We start from the raw sequence: 13,966 nt of genomic DNA, 5'->3' as shown, positions 1-13,966 counted from the left end.
TAGACTCTGAACCAGTGAGGTTTCGGGTGATTGATGGGTATGGGTGAAAGGGTGATAATTAGGCATTTGGTTTAGGTGGTTAAAATTTGGAAAGTGACTCCGTTGCTTCTCTGTGTGTGACATATTTTAGGGCCAGGGATGATCCCTTAAGGTGCATTTTCCAAATCTGTTTGATGGGAGTCCTTTACTCCTAGCAGGCACCTGATTCTTATGCTCAGACAGAATTAGGAAAGTGACTTAACCCTGTTGCTATTCAAAGTGTGGTCTGTGGACCAGCATCCTCTCTGTCGTCCTCTGAGAGCTTGTTAGGAATGCAAAATCTCAGCCTCTACTCAAGACCTATTGAATCAGTCTGGTTTAACAGATTCCCCCCTTGACTGTAAGCACGTTCAGGTTTGAGAAGCACTGAATTAAAACAGTAGTTCTCAGTCTCTCCTGATAAGAATTACCTGCACTTTGCCTTCAAAATGTACCACTTCCTGGGTCTTTCCTTTAGATATCCTAATTCAGTATATCCAGATGGGACCAGGCAATCTGTATTTTTAATAAACCCTGCTTTCCTTAGAAGCTCAGAGTCTCATGGTTGGAATAAAACTTTAAAGGCTATCAAATCTTTAAAAACAGAAGTTAATAAGTCTAGCCCCTCAGCTGATGTAAATGCCCCCTATATGGTTGCTTGGTGCTTTTCTAGCCTCTGCAGACCCTCCAGTGACTGGACACTTCTTACTGGGAGGCATCCTATACCATTGTTGGACAACCTTAAATGTTAGGAAGTTTGATTTTTGTTTTTAATATTTAGCCTAAATCTGGTTTGCTATAACTTCAACCTACTGTCTTAGCTCTGTTCATTTTTTATATTTTTACACAGAATGCAGTTTGCCAACCATTTTTTGTTAAAAATCAAGTTTGTTTTATTTCCTTTTAGGATAAAGGCTCCAGTGTATAAACGGGTAACACCTAATGGAGAAATCCAGAAATTGATAATCACAGAAGAGGTAATAAAGGATAGATTCTTATTTTCCTTTTTAAAAAGTATCCTTTGTGTATAGAAGATGGGGAGGAGAAAGGAACAAAACTGGTCTTTCTGCCAAATATAATTTTCTTTGATCACTTGGACAAAAATAGACCTATATTTAGCCTCTAGCTCTTAAAAACTATCAATTTGTTCCTTTCATTTACTGGTGAAAGCAAAGCATTTGTTTTCTTGAATCATTTTGGAAAATAACAAAAAGTGTTTATTTAAAATACTTTGACATAGATTAAGTTATGGCATATTAATAAAGTTTAAAGAAACTTTGGGGGACATTATTTTGATAAAATTAGCCTGTAAGGAGTTTGCTCATAGTTGATAATTTTTTCTGTTGAGTAAATTTTCAGAAATTTTACTGAAATGTAAATTGCACGGGAAGGGTGACTGTCTCTTGCCACCACTATATGTTTGATTGAAAGAGTACATATGCTTGTTTGTGAATTTGCGATAGTATCAGAATGCAGCTAACTTTCTTTCACAAGATGTTATTAGAAAAGCCCAGGTATGGACAATCTCTAATGGTACAATGAACTTCAGACAGCTAAAATACGTCCTTATGCTGTGGCAGCAGTTCTCCGAAACATAAAGTTCACTAAAGATCGATACGACAGCTTCATTGAACTTCAGGAGAAATTACATCAGAATATTTGCAGGTTTGTGGTGGCATCTTCTTTCCCCCTTGCCTTCTCTGTTGCTTCCCCTCTTTTTCCTTTTTACGCCTTTCTCCCTCTTTCCCTCCCTCCCTCCTTTCTTCCTCTGTAGGTTTTTTCAGAACATTTCTAAATATGTGAGAATAACAAGAGTTTAAATTTGCTTAACTAAATTTAAATAAGCTTACATCTTACCCCATAGCTGTTTGTTACTGTTATGAAACAGTACATGTATGTAGAAATAAGAGCTCTGTTTGGAGTACTATATAGAGAAGAAATATCTAGTTCTAGAGATTTTCTTGGTTTCTATGTTGTGTTTTTGTTGTTTAGTTCAGATTATTAGTGGATTATCTACTAAGTGTTAAATGATAGTAATTTAAAATATGACTTGTCATTTTTGGAAAAATTTCTGGTTTTGGTGTCACTTCTTGAGTATAATTAGGAATTTACAGATGAAACTTGACTTTTTTTTTTTTTAAGATTTTATTTATTCATGAGAGGCACACAGAGAAGAGAGAGAAAGGGGGGAAGAGACACAGGGAGAGGGAGAAGCAGGCTCCATGCAGGGAGCCTGACTTGGGACTCGATCCCGGGTCTCCAGGATCAGGTCCTGGGCTGAAGGCACCGCTAAACCACTGAGCCACTGGGGCTGCCCTGAAACTTGACTTCTGAATAACTGAATTTTCTTACTACTGTTCAACATTACTATCCATCATTTTCCATGTGCTCTTTTTACACAGTGATCTTCAGACCTATATAATTTCTGAACTCCTCAAGGTCAAGGAAGGTAACAGTGGGAGTCCTTAAACTAACTTCAGTATTTAAGAAATCCTGATGGAAATTCTAGATTTACTTACTGATAAACATTAAGCTTTAGCCAACATATTAGGGTTTTTTTTTTTGTATTGGTCCTGAAGTACATCAGCATATCTCATGCTGTTCAAAAGATATGATTAAGTTATAGATTCCTTGAATAAAATAGAAAAAGTTTTTATTGTAACTTCAGTTTGGTAAACTGAAAAGGCTTCTATGTAAAGTGATGGTCTAGGGACACGATTGGAGGGGACCCTGGACATTTTCTTCTGGAGTAGAATATTTTAAAATAAAACACCAGTAGGTCTCTATTTCCAGAAACATCTTTGTTTATGTGGGAAAAGAAACTTCTTCAGATTCTAAATAATATTCCTAGTACTTATATAAAAAAAGTCTGTTAGCTAGCTAGTAATCAAAACAAAAATTTAAATATAATCTCAAATGAAGAAAAAATAGATTTCTGACAAGCTAGTAAGTGGTTGAGGGTGATTATCTGTTCTGGACCAAGTTTATTTGAAGAATCTTTTTATGTAAATTGGAAGGCATTTACTCAATTCAGCTTTAACCTCTGATTATGTGGTATTTCTGGAAATCCTAAGCTTTTTGAAAGGGAGAAATAAATCCCATCCTAACACTCGGGTGTGCTAGAGTCCTTTCCTGTCAGTAAATCCTGATTAACCTCTTGCACGAGTTTTGGAAACTTGTGTTTTTCAAGAAATCTATTCATTTGTTTACGTTAGCCAATGTATTGGCATAAAGTTGTTTATGATGTTCTCACTATCCTTTTAATAATCTAGTATCTGTAGTGATACCACCTTTTTCATTGGTCTTTTTTCCCTTGATCCGGGTGACTGGAGAGGTTTATCAACTGTATTGATCTTTTCAAAGAACCAGCTTTTGGTTTTATTGACTTATTTTTCCCTCCATTGATTAAGCAATGTTCTGTGTAGTGCTAATTGCTAATTCTATGGCAAGACTCTTCTGCCTACTTGATCCATTCCCATATGAAGTAGTGAGGTTTTCAGTCTGCGTGAACACTGTTTCTCCGATGAGTCTTTCTCTGGCTGCGGGTAATTTTCTCACTGCGTGCACTAATCAATACTCAGCCGAACACTTTGGGGGGGGTTGGTGGGGAACCTCTGCAAGTTTCCAGAATTCTCATAGCTCTCTCCACTTCAGTCTTATTCCAGTGAACTCCAGTTGTCTTAGCTTCCCTAGACTCTTGTTATGTCTGTCAACTTAGGAAGTCCACTGAGCTCCAACCTTATCCATCTTTCCTAACTTAGTGTGGAAACCCCTCCAGGCAGTAAGCTGGGGGCAGTGTTGGGGCTCACTTCACTTATTTTCTATCTGTCAGGGATTGCTGCCCTTCATTGCCTGATGTTCAGGGCCACCCATGAAACTATTTCCTGATTTTTGTCCCTTTTATAGTGGTTTTGGGCAAGAGAGTAAATCTAGTCTCTGTTACTTCATCTTGGCTGGAAGTGTCCAGTGAATTTTTTACCTCCGTTATCTTAGAATCCATTAAAGTCTGTCTTTTTCTTTCTTTCTTTCTTTCTTTCTTTCTTTCTTTCTTTCTTCTTTCTTTCTTTCTTTCTTTCTTTCTTTCTTTTTTTCTCTCTCTCTTTCTCTCTCTCTCTCCTCTCTCTCTCTCTCTCTCTCTCTTTCTCTCTCTTTCTCTCTCTCTTTCTCTCTCTCCCTCTCCTTCCTTCCTTCCTTCCTTCCTTCCTTCCTTCCTTCCTTCCTTCCTTCCTTCCTTCCTTCCTTCCTTCCTTGATTTTATTTATTTATTTATTTGGCGGTGGGGGCAGAGGGAGAAGCAGGCTCCATGCAGGGAACCCGATGTGGGACTCGATCCCAGATCTCCAGGATCACACCCGGGGCTGCAGACGGTGTCAAACCGCTGCGCCACTGAGGCCGCTCGCTTCCTTTCTTTTCCTTTCCTTTTTCCCCTTTCCTTTTTCCCCTTTCCTTTTTCCTTTCTTTCTCCTCATCTGTTTATTCTGTGCATCTTTTCCACATAATTTTTGAATATTTTTTATGGTAGGAACTTTAAAATTTATATGGTGATTTGAAAATCTGGGTCATCTTAGCATTGGTTTTTATAGACTGGTTTTGTCACATTTCCGTTCTCATGTACACTGCTTTTTTTTTTTTAAGTTATTTAAGCAATCGCTACACCCAACGTGGGGCTCAGACTCACGACCCTGAGACCAAAAGTTGTATGCTTTTTTTAAGATTTTATTTATTTATTCATGAGAGACACAGAGAGGCAGAGAATGTAGGCAGAGGAAGAAGCAGGCTCCCTGTGGGACTTGATCCCAGGACCCCAGGATCAGGACCTGAACTGAAGGCAGATGCTCAACTGCTGAGCCACCCAGGCACCCCAGTTGCATACTCTTCTGACTGGGCCAGCTGGGTACCCCTCATGTCCACTGCTTTTTGGATACATAGGTACCCTTCATGAGGGGGGACAGAATGTTATGGATAAGGCTCTTGATTTTTCTCTGAGGAGTGGTTTTGTCTTTCAGGCAAAGACTCTTGAATACTTAGCTAGACTCAAACTCGAAACACTTGGCTAGGTAGGTAGGACCTCTGCAGTTGGCAACAGCTGAGTGTTCTCAATTCTTTCAGCTTCCTCCTGCCTTTTCACAGTTAGACTTTAAAATTTTTGCCAGTACAATAGGTAAAATCTTGATTTCTAACTTATTTTTAGTTTTTGTATTTTCATATGTCTGAGATATTAATCCTTTTCTATCCATAAATTACAAGCATTTTCTCAGTTTGTTTTGACTCTTGCAGTCTTTGGGTATATAAAGCTTTCTTTCTTTTTTTCTTTTTTTTAAGATTTTATTTCTTTGAGAGAGGTTACGAACAGGGCAATGGAGGCAGAGGGAGAGCGGGAAGCGGACTCCCTGCTGAGCAGGGAGCCCCATGTGGGGCTTAATCCCAGGACCCTGAAATCATGACCTGAGCTGAATGCAGACGCTTAACTGACTGAACCACCCCAGTGCCCCCAAAGTTTTCAATTTGGATAGTCCCATTTATCAGTCTTCCTATGACTCTTATGTGTCATGTCAAGGGATGATATCCTCCAGTTTTACATATTGTCCTATATTTTCTTTGAATAATTTTTTGCTTCCTTCTGTAAGTATATGCATATTTGTCTCTTGCTTTTCAAAATACATAGCTCTTTGATTCTTCTCGAATTTATTTTTATGATTGGTTTGAAATTGAGATTTAGTGATCGTTTATGGGAATACTGTTTTAGAATTAAGGCACCGTTACTGTCTTAAAAAACAAAACAGACCTTCATATTCGTGGATTTGTCAATTGTATCTAAACAATGGTATCTAGAGTTTGGTATCTATATTTACCAAACTCTATATTTCAACCTTTGCTGTAACTCACTAAGTAGTGCTGCTTTTGTGCTTGTTAACAGGTTTTTTTTTTTTTTTTGAGTTAACCATATTTATTAAGGTTTTTGTTACCAGTCTTGAAGGATGACCAAGATTTATTCTTTACAGATTTTGAAAACTATTTCATAACTCATGTAATAACGGACTTTATAAAATCCTTGATTACTAATGCATTTTATCTGTTTGGTGTATATATGTACTTATGCATAGATAAGCAAATATATTTGTACATACACCTAAAGCTAATTCCAAGAAATCTTACTGCCATAATTTATAAAATTTTAAGAAAAGCCATAATTTCTGACCGAGTTTTTTTTTTTTTTTGAATTGTCTTAGAAATCTTAGAGCCAAATTTGTGACCCTGTGTGCTAAAGCTATATGCCTTTAAAAGATTCTGCTTTAGTATTAACATTGTTCCTAGCTCTGTTTTATATCCCTATTTTTTTCTTTTTCTCCTAATATTAACTTGCTGTAAGTACCTAAAATTACCTTAAGTCCTTTCTGCATAAACTGTAGAAAGAATGAAATTAATAGCTTTTGAACTTCCCTTACATATTAAATTATAAGTGTAATTCACAGTTCTTAATTTTTTTCCATGATTAAGGTAATACAGCTTTGTGACAGAAAATTTAGGAAAATATGCAAAACCCAAAAAACAGCAATTTAGTAGTTTATTCTAACAAAACATTTGTTTACTTGAGGACCCTAAGAGAAAACGGGTTAAAAGAAAAAGGGGTTGTTCACTTGGAAAATGTCCTAATTAACACAGTATTTGGGAAAGCATAGTGGCAAGGAATTTACTGTAGCTACTGAAATAATGTGTTTTAATTAGCTGTAGAATTTCTCATTACTTTCAATGCTATGAGAATTTGTTCATCATACTCTTGTAAGTTTGCTTTAAAGTAATAGGCTACTATAGGGAAATATCAGTAAGAAACCTAGGTCTTTGGGCTCTAGAATTTCTGCTTTTGAATATCCAAAACTTTTCTTTTTTTTTTTTTCCCTCAACATTTAGGAAAAGAGCCTTGGTTGCTATTGGTACCCATGATTTGGACACTTTGTCAGGCCCTTTTACATATACTGCAAAGCGACCTTCAGATATCAAATTCAAGCCTCTAAATAAGACCAAGGAGTATACAGCCTGTGAACTGATGAACATATACAAGGTAGATTGTTTTTTCTATGTTATGCAAATAGCGCTCCATAAATCAAGAAAATTCTTTCAAAGTCAAGTCTTGGAATTTGGGAGATGTAAATGAGTACTTTTTAAAAACAATTTTTATGCTCCAGTCAAGAGCTGCTGTTTCATTTGATGTAGAGAGGAGCCTGGGCATAGTTTTATTACTTTTTTAACCTCTTGAATGATTTTAATGTACAGCTGGAATTGAGAACCACTGAAGTAGAACATGCCACATTATATTCGTATTTTGGTATAATTATAGCTCATGCACATAAAGAATAAAATTTAAGTAGATTTTTGTGGGAAACAGTATTATGATGTGTTTACTTCCTACTATTTAGCATTTTAGATTCTGGGAGTTAAAATGATTCCAAAGTTACTTAATGGTGCTTAAAAAATGAGTATCATTCAGAAAAAGTAGCTTTTATCTTTGGCCTGAGTTGCCCACTGATTTCTTCCTATTTATGTAAACAGTTTTGTGATGGTTTGTGTTTTGCTTGAGATGATTCAGGCTTATCAGTGCAAATCTATTTTCACTCCTGGAAAGCGACTTGGCTATGTTCTCATATCTCCCTACTAGGAGATGAGGTATATAAGGATATTGAAATATTTAGAAAATCTTACAAATGTAGGGCTGTCTGTAATATGGGACTGTTCTATTGTTTTTCTGACTTCCCCCCTATTTTTTGTACTAGATAAGTATATAAACTAATTAGCATTAGAAGTACATTGATTGTCTTAATTTTTTCAGACTGACAACCACCTTAAACATTATTTACATATCATTGAAAATAAACCCCTATATCCAGTTATCTATGATAGCAACGGTGTTGTCCTTTCAATGCCTCCAATCATCAATGGTGAGTTATTTAAGCATCAGGGTTTTTTTGTTTTGTTTTTTCTCTTATCCTTCACCATTTCTATAGAACTCTAGACTTGGCTCAATCAAATCTTAATCTGCGATCTCTGGTTTTTGTAGGTTTTAGTGTAATAGTTCTTTTCAACATTTTACAGGTGATTTTTATGTAACTTTTAAATGTTTAAGTTTTCATCATAAGCACATAGATGTTTACTGGTGCCAGTCTCTAGATTGTTATATTCCTCCAAAGAGTGTTGATATTTTGGTTTTAGCCCACGACTCACTTGGTTAGGTTCAAATTCTGCCTTGCCTGCTGTTTTATAGTTAAAACTTTTAAACAGAATTTAACTGTTACCTCCTTTGTGAAGACCCTCTTGAGGAGGCAACTTGGATGTACATACAAAATTTAAGGATGTCATAGTCCTAGATGTTGACCCTCCTGGAGGTGAGATGATTCACAATGGGAGGAGTCTCTTCCTCCTTGAGGTTGAACTCTAGCTGTTACAGAGCTTTAGAACCTGAGCTTCAGAGTATCCAGACCCAGGTCGTAGCCTTATTGCTTAATAGACCATGTGATCAGGTCAACAAGCTAAAGCTCTGAATCTTAGTCGCGCCTACAGCTCTATCATAGTGTTGTGGTGGAGAAGAGATGAGAAAACCTGTGTAGGGCTGGGCAGAGCAGCTCTGACACACTGAATGCAGTAAAGGCTTGTTACTATTTTCTCTCTATTCTCCTGATTGCAGTGGGGGCTTGAATATTGCATTATCACCTTACCTCTGAGATGTCTATTTACTGTACTCTAAGTGAAAAAGTAGTTTCTCTGTTTTGGGGGTCTTTTTAGTGCACCTACATTTCTGAAACTGATTGTTTTGTTGTGTTGTGTTTGTTATAGGAAATCATTCCAAAATAACTGTAAATACTAGAAATGTATTCATTGAATGCACAGGAACTGACTTCACTAAGGTAAATTTCTATCTTTGTACTGCCAGACAGGACATTTTAGTTCAGGGCCAAGACTAGATGGCTGAACTTTAAAGTGTTTATTTTGTAAGTGGGAATGTATTTCAGGATTTAAAAAATTAGGAAGATACAGATATTTTGTTCCCTGGTTATGGTGTGTTCATTTAATGAGTAAATCTTTAATGAGCACCTCCTGTCTTTCCAGTGCTGTGACTTAATGAGTTACATGTTTCTTCATGTCAAGGAACTTACTCTAGTGGGAGAATCAGCTAATACCTAACTGTAAGACTGAGAATGGAATAAGTGCTGTATAAATTTTTTTTATCTTAGTGGGCTTAATTTAAATGCTGAGTAATTTGATACCTGTGTGTACTTAGTAATAAGTTTTTAAAAATGAAACGGCCTGTAAAGTTTTACTTAGCAAAATTGATAAAGGGTTTGTGCACACGATCTCAACAATATGTAGAATACTAGTTCACTCACTTTTAGTAACTGGATTGGATTGCTATGAAACTTTTTAACAGCATAAGATTCTTTTCAGATAACAAGGCATAGGGTGAGGTGGCAGTCAAGCAAATTAATAAGATAAGCTTGAATGGCAGGAGAAGGCTGGCCTATAGAAATAGGGCCATAAATGGCATTCAGTATGTCTTACAGGATTGGACCCCATTGTAACTTTTATGGCCCTATTTACCTTCAGAAATACTAGAAATATAGCTTATACTATTTATAATTTTTTTTTAAAAAGTCCTGTATTAACAGACCTTAGATACTTTCCCTGAAGCTTATCTTTAAATAGTGAAGTATATGTATAAAAGTAAAGCCTAGATATATCCCAATAAGGTTACTGTATTTTTTTCCTAAGAATATTTCTTCAATTTAAAATTTTATTCTATACAACTCTTAAATGTGCTAGGCATTGCTCATGTATTAATACATTTAATCCTCATAATAACCAAATGAGCTTTAGAAACTTTTATAATCTCCACTTAACAAATAAAGATGCGGTACAAAGATGTGGTAAGGAACTTACCAAGTCAGTTTACTCAACTACTCTGGTTGAGCCAGGAGCCTGGTAACTGGCTGTAGAGATCTAGAAGATTGATAAGGGGTGTGTGTGTGTTGGCCATTTGTCTCTCTTGAAACTTGGTGAACCCAAGGGAGAGGGCCAGGGGAAGTAAATGATTTGTTTCAGTCATGGATTGTTAACTCTCAGAGAACCGAATAAATGCAGACCACCTGAAGATAAGGCTAGGCCTACTTTAGCTCACAAGTTTTTATTCCACTTCCTTTTTTTTTTTTTTTTTGAACACATATATGCATCATTTTTAGATGTTTTAGATGTTTGAGGACTAAATTTTCACTTCATCTGAGTGAAGAGAATGTATTTTTAGATTACAATATCTTTTTCTTTTTTTGCAGGCAAAAATAGTTCTTGATGTTATTGTCACCATGTTCAGTGAATATTGTGAGAATCAGTTTATGTAAGTTTTTTCAGTGGTTTTATTGAATGAAACCTGTTCTGAAGGCAAAGCACTAAGACCTTGAACTAAATATAAAGATGAAAAATGCAGCTCCTGTGACTAGAACCATATCCTCTCTTTGGGGGGCTAAGGTCTATGCATAACTGTTTAAAATAAAATGTGAGAACTACTTTAAAAAGTTTCAGTAATATTGTGGGTGTAAGGGCAAGTTATTGCTAGCTGGATCAGTTATTGCGCCTGGGCAGACATCATGGAGGCAATGAAGTTTAAGCTGTATTTAAGGATCATTGGATTTGAGGATGTAAACATGGAAAGACAGACAACAAACAGTTAAACAAAAGTAGAGAAGTATATATATATCCCATATGTATCTATAGGATTCCTGTATTTTTTTCCAAAGCTTATTTTTTAATTAAAATATTTAATTAAATGGTCCTTGCTGTGTATCAGCATCATAGTTTATTCCAGAATGTTAATTAAAATTCAATAGCCGTATCGCTGCAGAGCCCAGGACTGAAATTGGCAGGGTCTGTTTTTTAAATTGAATTGCCTGTTAGTGGTTGTGTAGTCCAGCTTTCATGGTGTAACATACAACCCTGGTAAAGCCTGGAACATGTGTATCCGTGTTGGCAGGGAGCACATAGAGGATGCATGCTTTGTAGCACTGAGAAGTAAACGTCAGATGTGCACTGCCTCAAGAGCTATGGGAGCCATAGTGGGTTGGACAGTATACAGGGTGGTGTATTTAAGAGGATTAATCCAGACAGTGTTGGAACCTGAATAGATTGAATATGTTGAATATTGAATATGTTACTGTTGTAGAACAAGTGAGAGACTTGTTAACCATACACAGTTCTAGAATTTGTAGCTCCTTTTTAAAAAAATATTTCTGAATTTTTTTTAAAGGGTTGAAGCAGCTGAGGTAGTTTTTCCTAATGGAAAATCCTATACCTTTCCAGTAAGTATTTAAGATTTGATAATACTAGTAATAATGATGGTTATAGAGTGCTCATTACATGTCTGTCCATCCATCCACCCACATGCCCAGGCACTATACTATGTGCATTAAATGGATTTAATCCTGTCACCCTATGAAGGTGAATGTTCTCTTCGCCCCCCCCCCCTTTTTTTTTTAATTTTTATTTATTTATGCTAGCCACAGAGAGAGAGAGAGAGGCAGAGACACAGGCAGAGGGAGAAGCAGGCTCCATGCACCGGGAGCCCAACGTGGGATTCGATCCCAGGTGTCCAGGATCGCGCCCTGGGCCAAAGGCAGGCGCTAAACCGCTGCGCCACCCAGGGATCCCCTCGGCCCTTTCCCAGATGGAGATAGAGATCTTGAGATATTCAGTAGCTTGCCTATTACTATTAAGTGGTGGAGTGAGGTGATAGTCTGGGCTCACCTCCCAACATGCTCCACTATACTACTGCATTAGGTGGCCATAATTTCTCTGATACATTCTTTTTATTTTACTTTTACTTTTTTAACTTAAATTCAATTAATTAACACACAGGATATTATTAGTTTCAGAGGTAGAGTTCAGTGATTTCATCAGTCTTCTATAACACCCAGTACTCGTTACATCAGGTTCCCTCCTTTTTTTTGGTAAGATTTTATTATTGATGAGAGACACAGGCAGAGGGAGAAGCAGGCTCCCTATGGGGGAGCCCAATGCGGGACTTAGTCCCAGGACCCCAGGATCACGCCCTGAGTTAAAGGCAGATGCTCAACCACCGAGCCACCCAGGTTCCCTCTTAATGCCTGTCACCCAGTTACCCATCCCCCTACCTCCTTCCACTCCAGCAACCCTCAGTTTGTTTCTTATGATTAAGAATATCTATGCTTTGTCTCTTTCTCTCTGATTTCATTTTATTTTTCCTTCCCTTCCCCTGTGATCCTGTTTCGTTTCTAAATTCCAAATATGAGTGAGATCATATAATTGTCTTTGATTGACTCGTATTTAGCATGATACCCTTCAGTTCTATCCATGTAATTGCAATTGGCAAGATTTTTTTTTGATGGCTGAATACATTGTATGTGTATGTGTGTGTATACATGTGTATATGTGTATACACACATCATATATCACATCTTTATCCATTTTTCAATGAATCTGGGCTCTTTCCATAGTTTGGCTATTGTGGACATTATTGCTATGAACACTGGGTGCAGGTTCTGATTTATTCTTTTATTAATTAAATGGGTAATTTATAGTCTCATCCCTTTTAAGATTACTCAGCCCTCCGCATCTAATTAGTCTGTTGATACTTGAATTAACAGTTGCTGAAGGCCATCACTGTAGCTAATAATTCCAGATGTATTAAGAGGACTAAGTAGTAAGCACAATTATTTTTAAGACATGGAATCTTGGTAAAACAAAAACATTCTTAATCTGTTTTTTTTCTTCTCCTAAGATGATTTTATTAATATAAAGATGGCTATTCCAACACATGACTGTATTAGTCATTTAGTTGTGGTTATGATTCAGTGAGGCCATTCTTCAAACTCTTTAGATTTTTCATTATTCCTCTGTCACTTAAGTGACTCATAGCCTGGAATCGTTTCTACTGTTTAAATAGTTTCTGAAGTTGATAAAGCCTGCCAAGATCAAAATCTTGAGCATTTAGCTTCATATTTTATTCTGGAATATTGATCATAATTCAAAATAAGTCTGTAACTTTAGAAAACTGAAATTATGGGCAGTCTCCGTTTTTAAAAATTTTGTAGTGCCTATTAGCTTTTGTTGTGTAACAAACTGTTATCTCAAGACTTAGTGATGTAAAACAACAGTGATTTGTTTATCATGATTCTGTTGATCAGCTCGGTAGTTTTTTTGCTCTAGTGTGCTTTGGCCAACCTCTCCTGGGCTTGTTCCTGTGTAATCATCCATTTGATAGGCTAGCCTCTACTCTCACAAGTCTCCTTAGCCTTGGAGTCACAAGTGTCTGTCATCCAGCAGGCTAGCTTGGTTTTCATTGTATGATGGTGGTTGCAGGATTCCCAACAGCATGAGAGCAAGTCCAGTGCTTAAGTATTTGTAAGGTGTCCTGTTGGCCTTGGCCATTTTGCTAGATTCAAGTGGGGGGGGGGGGTCAAATAGACTCCCTTTTCTAAATGCCAAGACCTCAAGTGTCATATTGTGAGGCCATGGGTACAGCAGAGAAGGGAAGAATGTGGCCATCTATATGATTTACCACAGCAGTAGTTGGTTTGGCCAGAGATAGCTTTTTAGTCCATTTTAAAATGATGTCTGACTTGAGAAAAGTTTTTTTCTTTTTAATATGAGGAATTGTCAAGTGTTAGTAAAAGTGAAATAGGTACTTTGGGGAGGAAAGAGATACCTTAAAATTTGGTTCATTTTTCTCACGTAGGTAAGTCCTTGAAATCATTTGAATTATAAAGAGCTTTTGTAAATTTGAAGTAGTGGGATTTCTGAAAAGGAGTACCATTATCAGTGTTGTTATTTGTTAATTTGTTTCCTTTTGAATGTAGATTAGAATTGCTCTTTTCAGATTGTCCTCCCAGAATAGAATGATCCTTTGAGGAACTGATTCTTCCTCACATGAAAT

General features: G+C 36.7%; 1 protein-coding gene across 1 annotated transcript in view; it reads left to right on the top strand.

Annotated features, from left to right (window-relative positions):
* The window catches only part of FARSB (phenylalanyl-tRNA synthetase subunit beta), a 66,975-nt gene that overhangs the window by 10,295 nt on the left and 42,714 nt on the right, over nt 1-13,966 (top strand). Inside the window, exons 4-10 of the mRNA XM_055344971.1 lie at nt 926-995; nt 1,568-1,683; nt 6,928-7,078; nt 7,844-7,952; nt 8,845-8,915; nt 10,335-10,396; nt 11,303-11,354. Coding sequence (XP_055200946.1) covers nt 926-995; nt 1,568-1,683; nt 6,928-7,078; nt 7,844-7,952; nt 8,845-8,915; nt 10,335-10,396; nt 11,303-11,354 — 631 coding nt within the window. The remainder of the gene's footprint in view (nt 1-925; nt 996-1,567; nt 1,684-6,927; nt 7,079-7,843; nt 7,953-8,844; nt 8,916-10,334; nt 10,397-11,302; nt 11,355-13,966) is intronic.

This window comes from Nyctereutes procyonoides, unplaced genomic scaffold, assembly GCF_905146905.1.
Source record: "Nyctereutes procyonoides isolate TBG_1078 unplaced genomic scaffold, NYPRO_anot_genome, whole genome shotgun sequence".
NCBI lineage: Eukaryota > Metazoa > Chordata > Mammalia > Carnivora > Canidae > Nyctereutes > Nyctereutes procyonoides.
Note: the sequence above shows the minus strand (reverse complement) of the source record. Positions and strands in the feature narration are given on the sequence as shown.